The sequence below is a fragment of the Felis catus genome, chromosome B3 (genome assembly GCF_018350175.1).
Source record: "Felis catus isolate Fca126 chromosome B3, F.catus_Fca126_mat1.0, whole genome shotgun sequence".
In the NCBI taxonomy this organism is placed as follows: Eukaryota; Metazoa; Chordata; class Mammalia; order Carnivora; family Felidae; genus Felis; species Felis catus.
This window is the reverse complement of record NC_058373.1, coordinates 121,733,826-121,758,176: the sequence shown is the minus strand read 5'-3', so window position 1 is coordinate 121,758,176 and position 24,351 is coordinate 121,733,826. Positions and strand designations below refer to the sequence as shown.

Sequence of the window (24,351 nt, the reverse complement as noted above, 5' to 3'; positions counted from 1 at the left end):
CACATCCACATCAGCGCTGAATCCAGATCCCCCAGTTGGTGGCTGAAGTCCGGCAGAGCGCCCCAGCCCCACTCCAGGGGAAAAGGGGGGGGGGGCAAGTCTACGATGCTGAGAGGGGTGGCCAGAGCGCCGCCCCCAGGAGGGGAGGGAGGGGTGGCGGGGTTGAGGGGTGCCCAGCTGCCATCCCCGCCGCCTCCTGGCCCCCACTCGCTGGCGCCCAAGTGGGAGGAAGGCAGCTGCCCGCTCCCTCCTCCCCACGTCCCCGCTACCTGCCCAGTCCCCGAAGCGAAGCGTGAGGAGGCTGCGAGCCAGCGGGGCCGAGCCCACAACTTTGCAGCCTCGGGGAGCGTGAGAGCCGGCGTCCGGGGCTCCTCTTGTCCGCGACCCGAGCTCGGTGAGTTCATTTCCCCACCCCTCTGCGGCGGTGCGGCGGCGGCGGCGGCGGCGGCGGCGGCAGCGGCGGCGGCGCGGGGGGCGGCTTCCCCGGCGTCCAGGAGGCGGTGGCCGAGACGCCGGCGGCCGCCCGCGCCGCCAGCCTAGCTAGGGCTCCCGGCCGTGCCGCCCTCCGCCGCGGGCGAGGCGGCCGCCAGTGCGGAGCGGACAGCTCCCCGCGCCCCACGACCGCCCGGGCGGTCTCCGCGCTCCCTGATCAGGTGCAGGGCGCGGGGGCCGCCGGCCGAGCGCCCCTCGCTCCCCCAGCCCCTATCCGCCTGCCAGGCGCCGCGGCGCATCTGGAGGCTGCTCCCGCGCCCCCCTGGCGACCGGCGTGGGGAAGACACTTGCTTCGCCGGAGACCGGAGCCGAGGGCTCTCTGGGGTGGGCAGCGCCGCCGCAGCCCCCGGGGGCGCCTGGGTGGGGGCGGTGCCCGGCCTCTAGCGACCACCCCCGGGCTTGCTCCGGGCTGAGTTCCTGTCGAGGAGATTGGCTCGCGCTCCCTGTAGCGGCCGCAGGTCCCCGGGGGGCACTGGCACCTGCAAAGGGGACTCCAAGGTGATCGATCGCCCAATACGGACGGGACAGCCTGGACGGAGGCCTCGTGGCATTTGCCCATCCTGGGTGCAGCCGCCTTCCCAGAACTTTTCCTGCGCCTAGGGCTCGCCGGCTCCTTAGCCCCTGGAAAAGTTCTCTCGGGCGCCGGGAATCCTATTTCCCGGTGGCTTCCGAAGCTGGGCAGGAACCAGGGCTTTGGGGGGCAGGGTAGAGTGGGGAATGAGGTGGGGGTGTTCGGCAGCAGGGGGTAGATCCGCCGAAAAGGCTGGCCAAACATCCACTCCTTCGCCCAGGGCGGGCTTGTTGGCATCGAAAGGGTTTCGGCGCCATCGGGGTTGTTTGGGTTCTCGCTTCAGGAGGGTGGGGGGAGGGCGCGAAGGGGGATTTTAATTTCGTCGCTTCAAATGAAAACGCTCTTTGCAAAGAAATAGCCAGGGCAGCCAGCGTCGGGGAGATGGGCTGACCAGGATCGGCTGACACAGGTATTCCGACTGCGCCCCCCTTCACCTCACCCGGTGCCTGAGCGCGTGTGTGAATGTATTGATTGTTTTAATTGATTTTTTTTCTAAAAGCCAGGTGGCAGCGGCTGCGTGTGTGATACACAGATATATACATACACAAACACAGATACCCAGGCACACACAGATTACACGGACAGAGTCATGCACAAGGAATGCCCTCCACATATACACACACACTCGCCACACCACAACCACCACCACACACACACACACACACACACACACACACACATATCACAGACCTATAAGCACACATACCTCCAAGGAGCCTTAGGTTAGGGGTGTGGTCCCTGAGTATTGCCCAACATTGGGGGAGAGGGGTGGCCAGAGAGGGTCAGAGAAAAGGAGGTAAAGCAGGACTTCCAACAGGTCATTTCTCTCTGCCCCACTCCAAATTCTTTGCTTTCTCCTCCAAGGGAGTCTGGAGGAGAAATCCCCAACCTGGGCTCATTTCCACTGCCATAAAGGAGCGGAGCGCTGGCCCCACGCCCTTCATTCCCCCCACCCCCCACCCCCCAGACTGCCTCGTTGTGCCTGATTCCAGGGTTCTAGAGCCTCAGAGGATGCTCAAAAACCAAGCGGGCACTGGGAGATAGGGCCTGACCCCCAGAGGCCAGTTGGGTCTTGGGGTTTGACACCTGCTTGGGCTCGGGTTGGGGAAGAGAGGAGGCGTGATCCAAGGGACAGGGGTGGGGAGCTTGGGTTTCAGTGGGGCGGGAGCGACCAACTGCGCCCCCTGGACGCTGCAGTAAATCTTCCTCTCACCCTGGGCCCCTTAGGAATGTAATCGAGGATGCTGGCCCTGAGGCTGCTCAACGTGGTGGCCCCCGCCTACTTCCTGTGCATCTCCCTGGTGACCTTCGTGCTGCAGCTCTTCCTCTTCCTGCCCAGCATGCGCCAGGACCCCTCGGCCGCCTGGCTCTTCTCTCCCGCGCTGCTCCACGGGGCGCTCTTCCTGTTCCTCTCAACCAATGCCCTGGGCAATTACGTCCTGGTCATCCAGAACTCCCCGGACGACCTGGACGCCTGCCAGGGGCCCTCGACCAGGAGGACCCCGTGCCCCCCGCCCAGCACCCACTTCTGCCGCGTGTGCGCCAGAGTCACCCTGAGGCACGATCATCACTGTTTCTTCACCGGCAACTGCATCGGCGGCAGGAACATGCGCAACTTCGTCTTGTTCTGCCTCTACACCTCCCTTGCCTGCCTCTACTCCATGGTGGCCGGGGTGGCCTACATCTCAGCAGTCCTTTCCATCTCCTTCGCCCACCCCCTGGCCTTCCTCACGCTCCTTCCCACCTCCATCAGCCAGTTCTTCTCCGGTGAGTGGGCCTTGGCAGGCAGGTTGGGCCCTACATAGGGACCCTCCACCCCAACCCCAAGTTTGCCAGATTTAGTAAAGAAAAATACAGGATGCCCAGTTAAATTGTAACTTCAGATAAACAATGCATAACTCTTTTAATATAAGTATGTCCTAAATATTACATAGGGCATACTTATATTATTTTTAAAATTCTGTTAACGGGGTGCCTAGGTGATTCAGTTGGTCGAGCATCTGACTCTTGATCTTGGCTTAGGTCACGATCCCAGGATCGTGGGATCAAGCCCCGAGTTGGGCTCTGTGCTGATCGTGGATTCTCTCTCTCTCTCTCTCTCTGCTCCTCTCCCCTGCTCATGCTCTCTCTATAAATAAAGAAATACATAAAGAAATATTCTGTTATGTAGCTGAAATTCAGGTTAACTGGGCATACTGTATTTTACCCGGCCACCTCCCTCTCCAACCGCCGCCCCCCACCCATCCTCATTCATCATCTCCTCCTTGTTTGCCACTGACTATTTGCTCATAGAATTGTGTGGCAATCCAGGCAGTACACTTGCTCTGTGCCAGACAGGGCTGGGTGCTGGCCATCCCTCCATGCAGTTTGTGAGGTACACCCATGCTATGACCTTCCTCTGCCTGGACTCCAGTCCTGTTCACACATCCCCCCAAGGATTTTGCCCTCCAAAGGTCTCGCCAACCAACCACAGTGAGACTGACCAGGGTGTCAGGCCAGCCCCCGCAGAAGGGTAAGCCCTACCCTCCTGCCCACTAAATTTGTCCCCACCAGGCTGTTCCCTAGCCTGCAGATGGCGCAGAGCAGGGGCCACCCTGGTTAGAGACGCAGCCGTGTTTAATGGCTCCACCTTCACATCACAGTGCTGTGGCACTGGCGTGCGATTTGACCCTCCAGGGAGACTCTCACACTTGCAGGAGCCAGGCATGTGGGCCTTCACACCAGCACTCTCTTGAGCACCCTGGTGGGGACTGTACTTTCTATAGTGTGCCCCCAAGGAGAGCGCCATGATTCCTGGCACAGAGGGACCTGGCTCCTGGCAGTTCACCTGGCCTTGAAATTCGCCCCTACCTCATTTCCTTCCATTCCATCCCTACCCTGGCCTTTGACTTCAGCTGACTTGTTTCTTACAGTTGCTAGCATGCATACATGTGTGTGTCTGAGATCGTTATCTCCACCTCCCAGATGAAGAAACTTAGGCTTATATGGGATTGAATGGCTTGCCCAGGATCTTACTATTACTGACTAACAGCTTCTGCCCCGCCCCCACCCCTGCTCAGGTGTTTAAACCACCCCCAGCAGCACGGGGAATCTAGCACACCATTGGCCCATTGGCCTTTCAGGGACAAAGACAGACATTTCAGCTACATCCATTGAGATCCCAAGATTAGTTAGATGTACCTGGGCTGGACCCTCATAAAAGTTCTGCTCCATTCTGGGGGAAGCCACCATTTTGGTCTTTGTTGGGTCTGCAGCCCGGTCCTTCACAGGAGCAGAACTGTTGTGTCCTTGGGTAGTGGGAACTCAGAAACTCAGGAAGGCCACAGCTGTGGGGTTGCCTTGAGGGCTGGTGGCTGAATTTGGCCCAGAACTTGGAACTCTGGGGCCTTCTGGATCTTGGCACGGGCCTAGGAGGCTGCTGGGACCAAAATAACCAGACCGGGGGAGGGGAGGTGGGCGGGCTAGGGGGTGGAGTGTGAGCACAGACAGGTGGAGGGATGAGGAGAGCCAAAGAGCCTGATTACACTTTCTTTTCCAAGTAGCATCATCACATCAGAATGAATGGTTCCAAAGGGAGGATCCTGAAATGGTTTGATTTGAGATAAGCCTGGGCTTGAGGCCTGTCCATATGTGCTAGGTTTGGGAGACAGGATAGAAAGGAAGAGGGGCTCTTACTTTGATCTGGGGGAGAACAGAGCCAGTCAGTGACTACCTTGGGGCCCAGATCCTTGTTGCAGCACCCCTTTTTACCTCCTCCCCCTACCCACTGGGAAAAGGGGGCCAAGGTTTCTAATCTCCAACTCTCCTGTCCCACCCATCGTCCTCCTTTGCTGACCTTCCTTCTTCCCCCTCACCAGGCCTTCTCCCTCCCCGCCCACACATGCACCTGACCCCATCAGTGTCTCCCTTCCTATGTCTTCTCCTTCTATTCTCAACCCGAATGGTTGCAGGCACACCCTCTCTCATCTGCTCAGGGGGGCAGGTGGACAGGAGGGAAGAGGAGGGGACAAGCTGTTTAATAGATTGAGCTGTCCACAACTGTGGTACCGACCTGAGTCAGATCTGCCACAAGAGCACAGCATGGCTGGGAGTGTTGGCCCTCAGCTTATGCCAAGGAGGTGGGAGACTAGCCAGTTCAGTTTTGGAAGTTGTCCTTTCTTTGGGCTTCAGGGGGGTTGGTACAGGTTGTGTCAGCCCTCTGAGTCTCAGTCCTCTTATCTGGGAAATGGAGATGACACCATCTGACCTGTGTCATTGGGATAAGTGTGCCAGAGTGGTGGGTGCCACCAGAAAGTCCAGTAGAAGGGAAGGGGGACTAGCATTTGCTGAACACATAGTATGTGGATTATCACATCCATTTTATTTTATTTTTTTTTTTAATTTTTTTTCAACGTTTTTAATTTATTTTTGGGACAGAGAGAGACAGAGCATGAACGGGGGAGGGGCAGAGAGAGAGGGAGACACAGAATCAGAAACAGGCTCCAGGCTCCGAGCCATCAGCCCAGAGCCTGACGCGGGGCTCGAACTCACGGACCGCGAGATCGTGACCTGGCTGAAGTCGGACGCTCAACCGACTGCGCCACCCAGGCGCCCCTATCACATCCATTTTAAAGGCTCAGGAGCCAAAAGCTCAGCAAGGTTAAGTTGCTTCCAAACCACACGAGTGTGACCCCAACCCAAGATTTGGACTCAGAGCTGCTAGCCTCCAGAGCTCATACTCTTTCCACTGCACCACACTGCCTCTGGAGCTGCTTCTTGATGAACGGGCTACTTTGGGTGGAAGAGAGGTTCTTGTCCCTGGCTGTCTATTAAAGATGCTGGGTGATGATCTGTCAAAGGTGTTATAGATGCTTGGTGGGAAGCAGAGATGGAAAGATTGGATGGTGTGACCAATCAGGCCCTTTAGGAAAATTCTGTGATTTTCTAAAAGAAGAACTATTATTAAATAATTCAGAGGAGCTGAGGCAGCTAGGCTGAGCAACTTCAAACACTTCAAGAGAAAGCAGGTCCCCAGAATAGCCTTTTGTAGCTGCTGCAAGGGGCCAGAAAAAGGCCACGAGGTCTTTTCCGCATGTCTTGATTTAGTGCCAGAAAAAAGCCTATGGAAAACAGCTTCCATCAACTCAGGCTTATCCTTGCGGCTGAGTTGCAAGGCAGGCCCTGCACTTGACAGCTCTGATGTTCTCACATCACAGCTCGAGGGCCATCTTTGCCTGTCAGCATTCCTGGAGCCTGGAGGGCACCATGGTCCCGGGATCCTTCATCCTGCACGTGGCTGCCTGAGCTAACCTGTGCTGACAAGGAAGAAGTGGGTCAGAGGGATGGAACAGCCCTATGTAAGCCCTGTCCCACTGCCGCCCCCATGCCAGCTGAGGGGCTGCTCCAAATGCCAGCTGGAGTGAGCTCTCCATCCCCTGGGCAGCTGGACTTATTTGTCTCCAACTTTGCAAGGAGAAACCTTTCAAAGCTCCTGGGGCTGAGGGCAAGACGAGGCTGTTAATGAGCAAACCTGAATCTGGCCCACATCCTCCTGGCTGCGGAGTCCACCGCTGCTCAGACTGGACAAATTTTAAAAGCCCAACCCTCGGGGGTCTGGAAACTGGGGACTGGGGAAACCAGGGAAGAGGTGGGTTGGAGCCAGGGGAATGCTGGAGAAGAAGGATATGGTTGAGATTTGCAGAGGCTGAATAGATTGTAAGGTGGGGTCTCTGGAACAGGCACCCTCATCTCGTTGGAAGGGGTGGAGGTTGGCTTGCGCTGCAGGGAGAGAGGGGCTGAGGAGGGCTTTTGAGTTGTCTCCTGGACCCAACGCCCTAGCTGCTAGGCAGGTCAAGGTAGGTGTCTCTACCATGGCTGCCAAAGCTGCAGCCCATCCAGGACTCAAAGCCCTGGAAAGAAGGAGAAAGCTGGCTGGTCTTGGGAGTTAAATGTGAGCCCTTCTTGGATGTAGTCTCCTCATCTATAAATGACCCTCATCAGGGAGCATCGCACTGAGTGTGAACCAGAATGCTGGTCACTTTGTACACCATTTCCCTGAATCACGCAACCTTATGGAGTCATTGTTATTATGCCCATTTTACAGATGAGCAAACTGTAACTTGGAGAGATTAATTTATACAAGGCCACAGAGCCGGGAGAGTCAAACTTAGCATAGATTGACCACCCCAGTTCTGACGAAGCGTGTGGGATCTCTTATTCAGTGGATGTTTAAAACCAATGATAGAGAATGCTAGTTTGGAGGGGTTTGGAGAGGTCCTGCCCAAGACAGGGAGCTAGACTGATGATCTTGGGGGCCTCTTCCAGCCTTAGCAGGCCCTGGCTGACAGCTCTGGCCAAATGTTCTCGTGGCCATACTGTCCTCTTGTTAACATTAATGACTGAATTATTTTCTAAGTGAGCGCTCTGCACTGCCCTTGGAGCTTGTGACTTCTTCTTGATGACTAGGCCCTGTTCTCCATCATGCTGTCATTTTCCAGAGTCCTCCCCGCCAGTGTTCCCAGTTCTGTAGGGAGATGGGGCTACAGTCAAGGCAACTGCCCAGGAGCCAGCTCCCTCCCTTGCATCCTCAGCTCACCCCCCTCTGCTCCTGAAAAAACACCTTCTCCCTGTTTCCAGATCACAAAGAGAAGGTAGAGCAAGACGGCGTCTCTGACCCTAAGGAAATGGTGGCATCTAGGCACTGCCAGGAGAAGAAGCTACCTTCTCTTCTCCCCCACGTCCCCCAGTTCTCCCCTCTCACTTGAGAAGCCGTGGGCACTAAGAAAAAGTTAGGGCAACTAGTTCATCCTTCCTTCCCTCGCTGCAGCGCTAAGATTGCTACAGCATATAGCTTCAGCCTCATTAATCTCCCTCCTTCCCTAGTGGAAAGCGCCTGCATGGATCGCAGTTCAGTACGTGGCCTGGGTGTAAAGCGATTCTGGTCTTTCCCCTCCCCCCTGCAGGAGCTGTCCTCGGTTCTGAAATGTTCGTCATCCTCATGCTCTACCTCTGGTTTGCTATCGGCCTGGCCTGCGCGGGCTTCTGCTGCCATCAGCTGCTGTTGATCCTCAGGGGGCAAACCCGCCACCAGGTGCGGAAGGGGGTGGCGGTGAGGGCCCGGCCCTGGCGCAAGAACTTACAGGAGGTCTTCGGGAAGAGGTGGCTGCTGGGCCTGCTGGTCCCCATGTTCAATGTTGGAGGTGAGAGCTCCAAGCAGCGTGACAAATAGCAGGCATTCCCATCATTTCTGTGTGTGTGTCTTAACTCCTCCTGAACATAAGACCGTGGCACTCTTGTCTCTGCCCATGACCCAATACAACCTTGAGCCAGTAAGGTCCTAGCATCCACCCCTGGTCTGTGACATATAGAGAACAGCGCTGGCTGGTGGATTGTGGCGAGAAGGAAAAATGGCCACTCAGGCATTGCTAGGCTCCCAAGAGCCAGCCAACTGCTAGGAGGCCTCTGCTTTTGTTCCTTCCCCCTTGGAGCCCCTGCTTTCCCCCTCTGCCGGGCTCATCCACTCTCTCCCATGTCTCATGTCATCACTGCTATTGGCTAGAGCTCTTCCTCTCAGACCCATGTTAGGATGGAGAGTGGATTCTTGCTGTTGGTATGATGCTCCCAGGACCTAGAGGTAGGCAAAAATGTTTAAAATTACCATGTGTGAGAGATAGCCAAGTCAGCTCTGCCAACTGCTAGGGAGGTTGAAACAGGAGAGGTGTGTTCTTATTCTCTCTGTGGATTTGTGAGCAGTGGAAGGGAAACTCAGGAGCTTACTGCCCCACCCCCAAGTTGCAAAGCCTTTTCTCTGGGAGACAGCAGCCAATGGCCTGGATTTTCTAGGTGCTGTGTCTGTCCATTTTGCTCCATATGGCCACCCCAGCCCAGTCTGGGACCTGCCTTGATGCTTCCTTTCCTTGGCACTCTTGTAGCTTTCTCTCTGATGTCTAGTCTTTGGGGTTTTTGTTAGATGTTGGGAAGGCAAAAAAGAAGGGAGAAGGAAAGGAGAAATACTGATAAATGGGAGAAGCATGTAGCTGCATGACCATACAGAAGGGGACGTGTTCATGTGTGTGGGGGAGGGGGGAGGTGGTGGTGAGGAGTGTTGTGAAATTAGAAAATGCTTAGAGGAGGGGAGGAGAGAGGTCACACAGAGGTTGGGCACTGGGATATTTGGGAGATGAGAATGAGAGGGGAAAATGGGCTCATTTCTGAAGGACATTCTAGCATCTAAAGCTGTTCAGAATTTGAAAAGCTGCCTGGGGAAGTAAAGAGTGTCCCACTGGAGGTATTCCAGCAGGGACTGGTCAGTCATCTGGCAGGCATGCTGTGGAAAGAATTTCTGCACAGGGTCAGGAAAGGGAGGATCCTTTCCCACCCCCAAGAGTCTAGTGACTCTTGTGACTGCCAGGTCCAGAGGCAAGATCTGTAGAGATGCCTGTGAATTATTTGCTTTCACGAAGCAGGAAGAAGGCATGGAAGGGTCTGAAAATCATAATGCAAACCTTCAGGACCCTACTTTGCCACTGAGGAGGGGTCTCTGGTGAGACAGGACAGACTGGGTGTTAATGCTAGCCGAGGGGGTTGGCATTTGAGGAAAGGGAGATGGAGCAGTGTCAGGGGCAGGTAGGGGCCGTAGCGGGAGAGCAAGGCTGGAAGGTCAGGCAGTTGTGAGGCCAGCCTTGGCTATCTAATTGGCTCTGGATGGGGGCACTGCTCTGTGTTCTGGGGCCCAGAAGATCAAACCTCTGAGGCGTATTTGGGAGTGGGGACAACACAAGTGCCCCTTCTGACTGGATCCCAAGGCCAGTCTACCACCCGTGCAGGCAGCAGAGCTGAAGTCCACACCCTACAGTGTCCAGCTGGCGGCCGCAGGCACCCCAAGCATTGTCACACAACACTATGAGTTCTTGAGCAGAGCTCAGGAGCACTTTACCTTGGTCCTGCCTTCATGCCCCCTACAGGGCTAATGTAGTAATGGCACCACTGGCTCACACTCCCTCCCATTTTCATTCATTCATGCATCCTACATATATTTCTTGAGTGCCAACTCTGTGCCAAGTCTCTTCCGGGCACCGGTATACAATGATGAACAAGGCACACTTGTTGTAATGAGCACTGGGTGTTATATGTAAGTGATGAATCACTAGATTCTACTCCTGAAACTAATATTACACTATATGTTAACTAACTGGAATTTAAATAAAAACTTGAAACAAACAAAAATGATGAGCAAGACAATAAAATCTCTGCCATCAGGGGCATCTTGTTCCTGCCCCCACCCACTGAATCCCACCCCTTGGAAAATGGTTACTCTGCCATCTTGGTGTCAGCAGGGCAGGTCACTTGGAGGGGAAGGATATTGCAGAGAAGGCTGAAGAGGAGCCCGGGCTGGCTGGATGAAGGAATCATTGGGGAGCATCTTCACCCCCTACTTCTGGCCATACTGAAAAAGTGGGAGTGGAAGGGGAGGGAAGAGATTCCCTGGGCAATCCAGACCTTGGCTCTTCCCTGACTGCAGAGCTCAAGCTTGGAAGCTAGCCATGCCATTCCCAGCCTCCTGGAGGCTCAGCACTGTGAGACTTGACATGGGGAGAGGAACTAAAAGGGAGACCTGCAGGAGTCGGCTTCTGGCCGATTGGTCAGTGGGTGGTGACGGGGGGGGGGGTTGCCAGGTGTGGGACTTGAGTAGCATTTGTACACATGTCCCTGTATTGTTGATGAAGAACATCAATAAAACATGTGGTGTTAAACTGGATTTGATGTGATCACACGGGCACTGTGGTTGGTAGCAGGGCAGGCAAGGCTGGAATGCACCGACACAGTCAAACAAGCTGTTGAAATATTTAAGGTAAGTATTAAAAATACTTCTGTTCTAGTAGGTAAGTAACCATTGTCCAGACTCCCTGAGAACCCACTCCTGCTGCCCCAGCTGCTCCTGTTCCTCCCCTGGACTCCTGGCTAGCTTCAAAATCCAGCAATGAAAAGGGCAATGCCTGTTACCTGCATGGAACCCTCAGGAGTTTATTCCAACCCATCAGCCAGTGTCCTTTGTGACTGGTCAGGGTTTGTGCTGTGTGGCTGGTAAATGTGTGGATACCACCCCTTGTTGGTAGCAGGTCTATGTGCTGGGATCATGGACCCATGGGGGCCAGGGGTAGAACGTGTAACGTAGGAACTTTCCTCTTCCTCCTCTCACTCCTTCCCATGTCAGAGGACAGGTGGGGAGAGAATGAAGAGGAGAAGCCACTTGATCCTCCATCACAGGTAGAGCTGACTGCCCCCTGAGGATCAGCCAGGGCCCCCTGACCTCTCAGCCCCTACAAAACTTGAAGACTTCAGGCTGCCCAGTCCTGAGGGCAGCTGAGAGTGGGTTAAGCCCTGCAGGGAGGGAGTGGTCCCTGAGCAGATGAATGGGCATGACCTCTGATGCATCCTAAAGATGAGCAGGCCTGGACTAGTAGAGGCACAACTACAAAGTGTTAGTTCTTCTTGGGCTGTTGAAGAGCCTTCAGCCTAGGCCAGGGTTGTATAAAGGTCTGCGTTCCCTGGACACATGCCAACGAGCAACCAAAAAGGCAGACCCAAGATACGCCGGCGGTGGGGTGGGGAGGGGATGAATGGAGCTGTGACCTTCGGCACATTGTAGAGCATGGGCTGTCTACACTCCATGGGGCAGACACACCTGCCTTTTCACCATTGTATCCTAAATGCCTAGCAGGGGCTAGGCATATAGTAGGTGCTAGTAAATATTGACTAAATGAATGCTTAGATTTTGTGCTCATTTGCTCACTCCACATCTCTTCTTTGCTGTGCACACTGTGGGGCTGGAAGACAGATGAGACAACACTGTCTGTCCTCCAGGGGTTCACATCCTGGGAGAGGTTGCTGGGAAGCCCCAGAAGAGGAAGAGAGCATGTCCAGCTGTAGGGACCAGGGAGCTTCCATGTGTGCAGAGCTTGGAGGAATGGATGAGATTTGAGAAGGCAGACATGGATAAGAAGGCTTTCCAGGAAAAGGGAACTGGCCTGGAGCCCTGGAGTGATCATGGAATGGTGAGCATAGCAGCCATCATGGAGAAGCAGGTGGAATTAAATCTGGGAGTTGAGAAATCCTTATCAAAATAACACCAGCATTCTTCACAGAACTAGAACAAACAATCCTAAAATTTGTATGGAACCAGAAAAGACCCCGAATAGCCAAAGCAATCTTGAAAAAGAAAACCAAAGCTGGAAGCATCACAATCCCGCCTTCAAGCTATATTACAAAGCTGTAATCATCAAGACAGTATGGTACTGACACAAGAACAGAGACTCAGATCAATGGAACAGAATAGAGAACCCAGAAGTGGACCCACAAAATGTATGGCCAACTAATCTTTGACAAAGCAGGAAAGAATATCCAATGGAACAGAGACAGTCTCTTCAGCAAATGGTGCTGGGAAAACTGGACAGCGACATGCAGAAAAATGGACCTGGACCATTTTCTTACACCATACACAAAAAGAAACTCAAAATGGATGAAATCCCTAAACGTAAGACAGGAAATGATCAAAATCCTCCAGGAGAAAGCAGGCAAAAACCTCTTTGACCTTGGCCACAGCAATATCTTACTCAACACGTGTCCAGAGGCAAGGGAAACAAAAGCAAAAATGAACTACAGGGACCTCATCAAGATAAAAATCTTCTGCACAGCAAAGGAAACAATCAGCAAAACTAAAAGGCAACCAGGGAATGGGAGAAGATATTTGCAAATGACATATCAGATAAAGGGTTAGTATCCAAAATCTATAAAGAACTTATCAAACTCAACACCCAAAAAACAATCTAGTGAAGAAATGGGCAAAAGACATGAATAGACACTTCTCCAAAGAAGACATCCAGATGCCTAACAGACACATGACAAAATGCTCAACATCACTCATTATCAGTGAAATACAAAACAAAACCACAATGAGATACCACCTCACAGCTGTCAGAATAGCTAACATTAACAACTCAGGCAACAACACATATTGGCGAGGATGCGGAGAAAGAGGATCTCTTTTGCACTGCTGGTGGGAATGCAAACTGGTGCAGCCACTCTGGAAAACAGTATGGAGGTTCCTCAAAAAATTAAATATAGCACTACCCTATGCCCAGCAATTGCACTATTAGGTATTTATCCAAGGGATACAGGCGTGCTGTTTCAAAGAGGCACATGCACCCCAATGTTTATAGCAGCGCTATTGACAATAGCCAAAGTATGGAAAAAGTGCAAATGTCCATCGACAGATGAATGGATAAAGAAGATGTGGTGTACATATATATACAATGGAGTATTACTCGGCAATCAAAAAGAATGAAATCTTACCATTTACAACTACATGGATGGAACTAGAGGGTATTATGCTAAGTGAAATTAGTCAGAGAAAGACAAAAATCATATGACTTCACTCATATGAGGAATTTAAGATACAAAACAGATGAACATAAGGGAAGGGAAGCAAGAATATATAAAACAGGGAGAGGGACAAAGCGTAAGAGACTCTTAATTATAGAGAACAAGCAGAAGGTTGCTGGAGGGGTTTTGGGAGGGGGGATGGGCTAAATAGGTAAGGGGCATTCAGGAATCTACTCCTGAAATCATTGTTGCACTATATATGCTAACTAACTTGGATGTACATTAAAAAAAATCTGGGATTTGAGATCTGAGCAGAGGGGGCCTTGAATGGCAAGCTAAGAGATCTGGACCAAAGTTGACAGGGGAACCATTGAAAGTTGTGAACAAGGGAATTACATGATTAGAAATATATTTCAGAAAGTAGGGCTTTGGTGGGTAGACCAGAAGTGGAGATGGTGGAGGGACTCAAGAGGAGGCATTTTTTATGAGCTGAGGGTGACATAACCAGGGTTTGGGTGGGAATACTGGCTGTGGGCTGGTAAGGAAGGGAAAGTATCAGAGCCATTTCACCGACATGGAGCATGACTGGAGGGGTCCTGGGGAGAAGGCCCAAGATGATCCTGAAGGTGAAGACAGAATGGTCAAGATGACCTCAAATGAAAGGCCATCAGGAGCAGAGAAGATCATGACCCTGGGATTTAAGGTAACGGGGATCACTTGGCCTCTGTCAATGGCCCATCAGTTGGTGATTGATGCTATTGTTCTTAACTAACCACTCCGTAACCTTGCACTGGAGGAAGAGATTCAGGGCAATCTGCACATCGTGCCATGCAGCACAACCTTCTGGCTGCCAAAGCTGGGAGAAACCATCTGCCTGCGGCAATAGAGGTCATGAGTCCTTGAAGCAACCTGAGCCCCCACCTGCTATAATGAAGAAACCAATCCTTAGGTCCCAGCAGCCACTTTTTAGCCAGTCTCCTTTCCCAGGATCATGGTTGTCTTGTCACTTCATGAATTTGGTCCTCCTGGCTCCTCTCTGTACTCAGAATCCTGCAACTGGCCTCACTGCTCCCCGCATCTCCCTCCTCAGGGCATGCTCTCAAGGATGCTTGGAAGGCAGCTCCTCCTGCTGGGGAGAAAGGGAGGGGACGGGTAGGGAGCTAGGATGCATTGCTCCTGCCTTATCTGAGATGCTTTGGAGATAAGGCAGAACCTTGGACCTGGTCACCAACCAGGGTGAGCCTGTTGGTGGGGTTGGGGGGTCTGGGATAGTTCCTGATGTTGGTTTCTGCTTCTGTCCTCATTCCTCTCTGTGGGTAGTGCTGGCCCAGCTCCTCCATTCATTCCTCAGGCATTCATTGATGCCGACTCCATGCCAGGAATGATGCCAAGAACCAGGAATGCAAAGATTAATGAGACCTATTACCTGACCCCGGGAAGACCAAAGGGACGAGGACCAACTGCGGACAGTTATGAGAGAGGACAGGGTGCCACAGGAGGAGGAGAGCACCCTCTCGGCGGGTAGGCTGGAAGACTTCCCAGAGGAGGCAACGTCAAATTTATACAGGATGATTAGGAGTTGCCAGACAGGAAAGCAGGGCTGTGGGTGGGAGTGCAAGTAGAAGGGACTGTGCAGGGGCTGGAATGCCAGATGATTCCTGGGAGTTGTGAGTCGCCATTAGGAGTGATAGGGCATGAGTAAGCATCCTGTGGTCACAGTCAGAGTTTAGTCTTCAGGCCACGTTCCCCATGGACCTGCCTCTTCCCTCTGATCGCTTCTTACAGGCTGTCCTGCTTGGGTGAGTCAAGCACAAACTGATGTCTACTTTTTTTCTAATGATCAGCACGATCCTCCACATTAGAGACCAAAGGCAGAGGGTCACGTTTATTTCCCCAGGGTTCAGTCCAAAGCTGTTGGAGAACTCAAACTAGGGACATCAGAGACACTTGGGCTCAAAGAAGAGCCTCTGGGAAGAACTCCCCATCACTCTTTCCTTCCCACAGAACTTCAGCAAGGGGGTTAGAAGGAAGTCGTTTCTACTAAGATGGCTACCAGGGGCTCAGGAAGAGGGATGACCTTTCATGATGTACAATCCTCTCATCCTGACTGGCGAGGCCCATGTTCCTTTCATGGCCCTCTGCACCACCCTCTCCCCACACCATCACCTAGTGGCCCCCACATGTTTCTTCCGTTAGCCCTGACTGGTCCAGGGAAATTGTCCCTCCTGTATGAGTTTTGTCTCCCAGCTGAACCTCGGAGGGCAGGAATGGCAATGGTGGAATTCTCTGGTTTCCCATAGCACCTAGCATATAGTATACAGCACTGACACCATTGTTGATGCATGAATCACAATGAGTAATAATGACCAACATTTGCTGAACATTCACTATGTGAATAGGCCCTTGTCATACACACTTTACCTATAGTAACTACTTATTCCTCATAGCAACCCCTCGAGGTATGCTTTTTTATTACCCCTATTTTCCAGGTAAAGAAACTGAGTCCCAGAGAAGTTATATAAGCTTCCCAAAGCCATGCAGCTGGTAAGTGGCAGAGCTGGGATTCGAACTCAGGCCGTCTGCTCCTGAGTTAATCTTGTGAACCCAGACACCAGACTGTCTTTGTATTGTGGACTATTGTAGACATCCAATAAACTCCCTGCTGACAAGTAACAGTCAAGTTTTCATTCACTAATTCATTGATCGATTTATTCATTTAACCTACTGTTATTCAGCACCTGGTATTCCGTAGGCCCTGGTGGGTACAGAGAAAGGAATTAGGCACAGCCTCTGCCTTCACAGAGCTCACAGTAGCTGCTTAAGGTGACTGTGGGAGCAAACAGGCTGGCTTCAGGACCCTGGGATCCTTGGGATGTATCTGGTCCTTCCCAGGCTGATGATTATGGGCAAGTTGCCCAGGATGAAGCAGCTTCTTCCAGAGGCTAATTGTGGATGTCTGAAGACAGTCCCGGCTGGGGACCCTACCCCAGGTCACAAGGATGATGTCTAACCAGGGAAAAAAAAAGGCCTGAGCTGTTTCTGGGCTGCTGCCTTCCCAGGCAGTGTCAGGGTGCCCGCAGGAGGGGACCAGACACTGCCAGAGGCCTGAGCACAGCTGGCTTGTCTCTACACCCACCCCCTGGAGACCAGGGCATGGGGGCCACCAAAGACCCCAAAATGGAGCAGGCTCCGAGGAGAAAAACATCTGCCAAAGCTCATCTATGACATATGGGAGAAGAGAGGCCTCTGGAGGGGCCACAGCGATGGCTGGTGAAGTGGGATCACGTGTTAATGCCCCTCCCCCAATTTAAGCAGCATTAGCACAAAGCTCTGCTGGCAGGGAGCAGGGCACTGACCTGGAACCCTGAGCTGAGAGCAACAGAGAACCGGCCGTGAGGCCTTCTGGGGAGGAGGCAGTCCCATGTGTGGGCTTCTTCCCAGAGTCCCTGTCCCCAAATGCCCCCTTTCTGGCCTGCTTGTGATGCCTGAAATTCCCACCAGTAATATCTCCTTAAAAATAGCATTGGTCCCCCAAACTCCTCCTTGCAAATTCTGGGATTTGCCTGAGCTGCCTTCTTCCTCTGCCTGACAGCTAGTTGAGAATTGGGCCAGGAGCGGTGTGCATAAGGGATTTCAGATAGAGAGTAGGGGAGCATGGCATCCCCCCATACTCTGAGGGGCAGGGGGCCCCCATGAGCAGAGGGAGGGGTGCAGTCCTGGGACATTTCTCTGCAGCGTGGGAGAGGAGGAGCAGTAGGAACTAGGCCTCAGTGGGCAGAACTGAGCAGGGGGCTGCACATCCCCACCCAGGAAGTGGCATCTTAGAAAGATGACCACACTGAGTCCAGGGTGCCCACTGCTGCTGCTGCTGAGTCCCTGTCACCCTGGGCAAGTCACTGCCATCCTCAGACACTGGACTCCTTCTTAGACTTAACCAAGAATTGGACACTCTTGGCCTTCAGCGGGGCATGATGTTTGAATGACTCCGGAAAGGGCAAGCCACTCTGCTTTGCCACAGACCCCACCCCTCCCCACTACCCCACAGAGGGCAACCCCACACTCTTCCCTTGCCTGTTTGGCACCTGGAGGTTTCTGACTTTGTGACTCTTGAGAGATTAAGCTTCAGGAGAGCCAAGTTCTAGTCCCAGCTAGGCCCTACGTACGCTGTATGACCTTCCCCAGGTCTCTGGGCAGCCTGGCAAAACTGCTTAGCGTTTTGTGCTGTGGACGGTGGGGGAGAAGGTAGGAATAGTGCTGCAGAGAAAAAAGCAGTGAGGGGTAGGATTCAGAGATGAGAGGACAGGGAACGTGAAATAACATGAAGTTGATTTTGATGGATTCCCAGCCAGCAGAGGTCACCAGTGGCAGGGGAAGGGCTGTGCCCGCTTTTATTCAGGCTACAAAGATTGCTCGCATGGTCCAGGTGGAAAGGGAGCCAGGAGACCCGAGGAGGGACGCCCGCCGAGGGGGCAGCCAGGTGAGCGGCCATCGAGGTCCCTCCACCTGAGCACCCGCAGCCCAGGCAGAGAATGACTGAGCTGCTGCGGGATAGTTTAATCAACAGAGGAACAGGGGAGGGGACGCGCGGCTCGCTGGAGAATTTAATTAGCAACGCTTTCAAGAAAGAAAATTAAATTACAGGAAACAGTGGTGCACTCTGAGGAACACGAAACCCCTAAACCGATTCCCCAGACCCCCACGTGCGCCGGGACCACAGCAGGTGGGACGCGGCCGCGCGGGGCGGGGCCTCAACCGCCTCTCCCGCCCGGCTTACCCGGCGCCTGGCGTCTCGGCACCCGCTGCGGTGGCCCGGCTCCACCGGAAGGGGGCGCCGCCGGGCCACAGCCCTGTTCTCCAGGCGCCCGCGCTCCCGCTCGCGGCAAAGGTGGGCGCGGAGAGGACCTGGGCGAACCAAGCCCGGTACTGAACGGGCTGCTGGGTGTCTTGCCTCGCCGAGCCACACAGGGCTTCGTGGGCGCAAAAGGGCGAGATTTGGGTCCCGTGCTAATAGTGGTCTGACCCGAGACTCATCCAGGGAAATGGAGTCACAGAGTTCGAGGACCGGGCAGCCTTGTCCGCATCCCGCCCCCTCCCGGGTGCAACTCCTCAGACAGGCCCAGGAAGTCGCCCAGGAACACACAGCTGGTAAGTCATGACACTGACATCACACCCCATTGGCCTCTGAGTTCTTCTCCAGCGGGGGAACACCGGGTTTTGATCCCCAATCCCTATCATGACGCTTCTCTCATAGTAGGCACTCAGTGAGGATTTGCTGAATGAATGGTAGGTGTTTTCTTGGTTGTCAGAGCCGGTGCTAACAGCTGAGAGGCTGGGAAGATGAAATGACACCGTGTGTGTAAAACACCTGGCACCACACTCGGACCACTGTGAGCATCTAGTCAAAACTGGTGCCAGTGCTTCTCAAATTTGCCAGTGTGCGGGAATCACCTGGGGATCCGGTGAAAACGCGGGTTCGGAATCAGCTGGGCCTATGATTCTGCGCTCTGACAGGCTCCCAGGGGATGGCGCTGCTACTGATCACATACTGATGGCACCAGGAGGAGAGGGCCAGCTGAGATGGTCTGGGTTCAAGGTCAGCCGTTCACTTTGTCCTTACGGACAGTGAGCAGCAAACCAGCACAGCTCCCAGCCTGCCTCCCCCGCCCTGCTGCACCCAGAACAGAGCCCCCCCCCCCCCCCTTGGCACCAGCACTAGTCCCTCCTCCCCACCAGCCCGGAGCCCAATATCAGTCCCGTGATAGGGAGTCCCTGCGTAGTTCGTTCCAGCCTGGTCTGCACATGTGCAGTCACCTGAGGAGCTTGAAAACTTACTGATGGGGGTGGGAAAGGGGGAAGTCCTACCTCCTGGAGACTCTACTAGGATTCGTCTGGGGTGTGGCCTTGGCATCTGGATTTTAAAAGCTCCCGAGAGGCTGCCACTGTGCAGCCAAGGCCAGAGAGCCGCTGCAGTGGGGTGCCTGAGGAGGGCAGCAGTGCGAGCAAGTGGGGCTTTACAGAAGTTCACCTGATGCAGCATGGAAGGTGGACTGTACTTGAGCCTGGAGGCAGAGTCACCAGCCAGGAAGCTGGGCCAGGTACGAAATGGAGGCTCCCGGTGAGGGTGGGGCCGACAATCAATACTCCAGATTCCTCTATAGCTCCCCACCCCCTGACTGTGTAGCCCTGAACAGGGGTGAGGCTTGGGACAGGCTGGGGAGAACATGTTTGCCAAGTACTCTGCAGGGTGTGTACTTCAGGAGGGGCTCTGTTCTGGGTGCAGCAGGGTGTGGGAGCAGGCAGGGAGCTGGCCTGGTCTGCTGCTACTCCTTGTGCAAAGTGAAAGACTGACCTTGAACCAAGGCCGGCTCAGCTGGCCCTGTCTTCACTCCTGGAGCTTCACGTTTCACCTGTAGTAACAATCTTATGAGTACTGTTTATTGAGCACCCACCATGTGGGGCCACTGGACTAGACACTTTATACATTATGGCATAATAATCTTTGAGAGTAGATAGTAACCTAACAAATGAGGAAACGAAGCCCACAGAAGTCATCTAACTTGCTAGGATCATACAGAAACCAACGGGATCCAGACCCAGAGCTATGATATTTCCATCCCACCATGATGCCTCTACTCAGTCTCTTTCCTTTGCCAAAAATGCTGGCCCCTTCCTCTCAGCTAATCTAAACTGCACCATATGCCTCGACTGGGCTCAAATCTCAACTCCCCTAGAGTTCCTTTTCAGGCCTCGGAGAGCTCCTGCAGCTCTGGTCTGTAGGTGGCCTTGGGCACCAGGCCACACTACCCAGTGTCGCTGCTTTCCCGGTGAGTCACATCTCCTGGCTCAGCTCTGAGGGCTCCAGGGCCGGGACCTCATGTGCCTTTCTGTGGGCCCTGGGCCTTCGTAAGTGTTTGGCGCTGCCAGGGCCGGGACTAGGGTGAGGCAAGTGAGGTGCCTATGGTACAGAACCTCAGAAGGTGCTCACGCTTGGGGTCGCGTGAATGTTCCTGCCGGCCGCAGCTGCGAGAATGCAGTGAGAATGCGGACGCAGGTGCTATTGTGGGTGAGCTCAAAAATCTGGGAATGTGGTGACAGATGGTAACTAGACTTGTTGTGGGGATCATTTCATAATGTATAAAAATATCAAATCACTATGATTAAACCTGAAACTAACAGTATATTGTGTGTCAATTATACTTTAATTAAAAAACAAAAAGTCTGAAGGTGAGTCACCAAACAGATAATCCACTTGTGAGAACTCTCTCCTAGTGTGCCTGGGCGGGTGTTGGGGTGGACTTAACTAATGTATTGTGCCTGTATCAACACTTCTGTTCTCAGTTAGTAGCTTAACGTTAAGGACCCTTGCCCTAATCGGAGGATGGTGACCCCCCAGGTTATCAAAATGTTAATCTTTAAAATAAAAGTAGAAATGAGTAGGACATATCACCTTGCCCAGATTTACACACCCAACTTTGGATCCATGAGACCTAGTGAGACCCAAACCAACAAAGGGATGATGGACTTAATTGATGGTCATTGCTGCCCTCCCACTAGAATATCAGCAGAGATGATGCCTGTTTTGTTTACCACCCACAACTAGGTCAGTTCCTGGGACATAAACGTGCTGACAACTTTATGTATGTGTTACTCTGAAGTAACCATGACAATGTCTACATCAGGTAAGCTTCAGGAATCATTAAAACTTTCACAAGAAGCAGAAATGATCAGGGTTTGAGAAAAATACAAATTTGAGGGGAGGGAGGAGCAGGAGTGACAAATCAAGTAGTGAAGACCCCAGGTTTGAGGATTTTTAAAGGTCCCCAAAGTGGGACCTGACTCTAGGGCGGACCTGTGATGTCAGGGGCCTGCTCACTTCTGAGCCTCAAGGTCCCAGAGCCCTTTTCCCCTCAAAAACCAAAATCAAAACCAAAACATCAGCATGGCAGGCATTTACCATTGAGTGTGAGCTCCCACAATGCCCCCAGTCCTGCAATTGGCGGGGGGCCAGGAAGCCAGACCTGTCACCCTGGCCCAACCTGACTGGTACAACCGGGAACATTAGCAACTTAGTAGCTAAAGGCTTCACAGTGTAACTGATGCTTGGAAAATGCTTCAAGAATGAAAGCAGCATAGACTGTGAAGCACAAACTTCCAAATATATCTTGAGTAGACAAGGATCAACTGAAAGGCTTTTAAAAAAAAAGGGTTTTCACCTTCAAGTTATTCTGGCCCTTCTCGGGCCTGCTGGAGCGTGAAAACCGTCAGTGAAAACCCCACGTCTAAACGCTGCCTTAGCTTCCCCGTCAGCTGTGGGCATCCTGGGCTGTTTGTTTTGGCGGTTCACTGCCTCTCCTCTGTGTGTTTTGCTTAAGTGAACACTCATTTGCATTTCCTGAGCAGCTCAGTAATAAGAAGCCCAGAGCCTTGCTGAAGAACAGAGGGGAGCAGGAATTAAACACTGGCTAGAGGACCGCTAGGCCTCCGGAACCAGGCCTTCCCGCATTTGTTAAATATGATGCAGGGCCCGCTGAGGGTGCAGGTTTTTTATTTGTGGGCATCTTTAAGTGTCTTCTCTTCCCTTGACTTTGGAACAGATTATGCATTTGTACATGGGATGGGTAAAGACGGGTGATTGCAACCTGGCTGTCGTCGGGGTGGTTCCCGTTTTGCCCTCTACAGGTAGCAGCAGCTCTTGGTTTCTCAGCCTCACACCCAGCAGCTGCCGTGCTCTTAGCCCCAAATGGAGGGCAGGCTCCAGGCCAAGTGCTCCTGTCTGCCCCCCAGCGGTCAAGGCTTTTGGTGGGGGGAGGGTTGCCGGAACAGTCGGCCGCCTGTTAGACTTCCACCGGAAGTAGCGAGCCCCTCCTCCAAGCCACTGCAGTTCCTTAGATAGAGTCTTTAGGAAAACTAAAGGCAGCTATTTTCACTCCTGCTCTCAAGCCACTAGGAAGGCCCGGCTCCAAACCCTAATCTTCCAAGCTGCCTGGGCCCTCACGCGGGCTGGCCTCGGGATCCTGCTTCCAATTTTCAGTCCCTTCCTTTGCTAACGGCTTCCGCCCACTCGCTGCGTTAACTTCCTGCTCCACAGGCTTTTCTCTTTCTTGCTCATCTCCTCCAGCTGCTGTAATTTGAGGCAGGAACCATACAGACTGTTCTTCCAAGCAATTCTCTAACGGTTTGCATAACTGCCCTTCCGAGAGAGAGGGAGGAAAGCCACGTGCTCTAAGAAGGAGGCAGGAATTCTGAGTGGAAAAGGCCGGAGTGGGTCACAGGACGCCAGGGACCCACAAAATATCTCCTTCCGGGAAGCCAGTCAAAGGCTGGGTTGATAGTTGCTGTCTTCCCATTAGTTGGAGATGAGACTTTGGTAAAAGACAGTCATAATTATTCCAAGCAAATGACAACTCGTAAGGGTGTAATGCCCTCACTTGCATTTTGCTGATGGGTTCGAGTTGCAGGAGGCTGCCTGGCTCTGTGTTGCGATCTCAAAACACTTTAGAGACGGCACTGTTTTGCACCTCACCAACATCTTGGGATGCCAAGCGAACACAAGATCACACCCTCCTATGATAAAGGAAACTGAGGTAGCAGAGATAAAGGATGCTTCCTACTGCCTCTTCCTCCTGCCCTTCTGATCGGGCTGCCTCCAGGAGGACCTCATCTCCACCCCTCTTCCGCGCAGATGCAAGTGATACCCAGGAGGCTGGGAACAGAATAAAGTCCTCATCAAGTACCACCTCATTTACATGGTCTATGACTATTACCTTAAAAACAATGTTAAGTCAACCTCAGACACTCCTTATAACACTCACAGAAACATCTTCCCTGGTTGGGGAGAGAGAAATCCGTACTGAAATAAAAGCTAATTGACATGCCCTCCAAAATATATGAGTTATCCTTCATTAGAGACGAAAGGAAGGAGCCGTTTGCAGATGACTGACTAGGAAGGCGGTGATTTGACTTAACCCCAAACAACTCTGCTATGGGGCTCGTAATCTCTGAGAGCAGGCTTTTATATGGGAAGTAGTGAATCCATTTTAGCTGCAACCAGGCAATCATAAGAAAGGCAAAACCAAGGCAGACCAGCAAAATGCTTCTCTTAGAGCCACACGGAAGTTAAAAATCCGACGGAACACTTTATAAAGTCATCAGAGCACTAGGGAGCTACTTTGTAGGCACCCCAGGTTTTTAAAAATCTGTTAATTTTATGGCTCACCTATAACACAGCTAGAGATCTTTCGACTGGTGAGGGCTGGGAAGAACCATGGAGAACCAGTTACAATTCTTTATTATTCAGCCAGGAGGAGTGACATCTAGAGAGGCTTAGTGACTTACCCAAAGCCACCCAGCTGATGAGTAACAGAGGGGACAGGTGCATGCAGGTCTTTAGACCCCATCACACTGGGCTACAATCTACCGTGATGCCATCCACAAGGTGGACCAAACAGATGTGCTAGGTGGACAGATATTTCCCTGTACAGGAATCAGGCCAAGGGACCGGGGCCACAAACTCAAATAACCTCACTTACCTTAGCCTCCTGAGATCCACTGTGTGTGGTCTGCCTCTCTCAGTGCCACTCAGATGCAAGGATGGCTGTCAGTTTCAGGAGGGGCCTCCTCTAGCCATCTTGACATTTCATTTAAAGGGTCGTATAGCTGTATATTTTAAAGTTACTTGGAAAATTGTGTAGGACAGAAATAATGCTCTAAGAATTAGACTCTGGCATCAACCCTCTAGGCCTTTACATGAGGATAAGTTTTGCAGCATCTTAAAACTCTGGGGAGGGACGGCTTGACTGGCCTTGGGGAACAGGGAGGAGCCGAGTGTTAGGAATGAACTCTAAGAAGCACAGAGGGAGGCTTGGAGTTGTACTTGCTAAGGACTTCTGTTGTAGGAAGAACTTCATTTCATGTGGTTTTAGTTTATC

The 24,351-nt window shown here is 52.7% G+C and overlaps 2 protein-coding genes and 1 long non-coding RNA gene across 6 annotated transcripts in view; 2 read left to right on the top strand and 1 right to left on the bottom strand.

Moving 5' to 3' along the window:
* TMEM63C (transmembrane protein 63C) overlaps positions 1 to 24,351 on the bottom strand; it is a 129,627-nt gene that overhangs the window by 103,685 nt on the left and 1,591 nt on the right. The gene's annotated exons all lie outside the window — the stretch shown is intronic.
* ZDHHC22 (zinc finger DHHC-type palmitoyltransferase 22) lies at positions 151 to 10,794 on the top strand. 4 transcript variants are annotated; one of them, XM_023255896.2, is made up of 3 exons: positions 151 to 394; positions 2,291 to 2,830; positions 8,005 to 10,794. In XM_023255896.2, the coding sequence occupies exons 2-3, from the start codon at positions 2,305 to 2,307 to the stop codon at positions 8,268 to 8,270; spliced, it is 792 nt and encodes a 263-aa protein (XP_023111664.1). In that variant the 5' UTR covers positions 151 to 394; positions 2,291 to 2,304; the 3' UTR covers positions 8,271 to 10,794. The 4 variants fall into 4 exon arrangements, with proteins under 4 accessions (XP_023111664.1, XP_019688924.1, XP_019688923.1 ...); XM_019833365.3 differs by lacking the exon at positions 151 to 394 and adding an exon at positions 580 to 816; XM_019833364.3 differs by lacking the exon at positions 151 to 394 and adding an exon at positions 859 to 990.
* LOC102902640 lies at positions 18,188 to 23,307 on the top strand. Its single transcript, XR_440591.4, has 3 exons — positions 18,188 to 18,568; positions 21,024 to 21,102; positions 22,542 to 23,307. It is a non-coding gene; the product is annotated as an uncharacterized LOC102902640 (long non-coding RNA).

Bases quoted from the DNA above. Each gene is read 5' to 3' on its own strand.
- ZDHHC22 (XM_023255896.2), top strand. From the start codon at position 2,305: ATGCTGGCCCTGAGGCTGCTCAACGTGGTGGCCCCCGCCTACTTCCTG. The intron at 2,831-8,004 runs GTGAGTGGGCCT...TCCCCCCTGCAG, and splicing joins CATCAGCCAGTTCTTCTCCG to GAGCTGTCCTCGGTTCTGAA.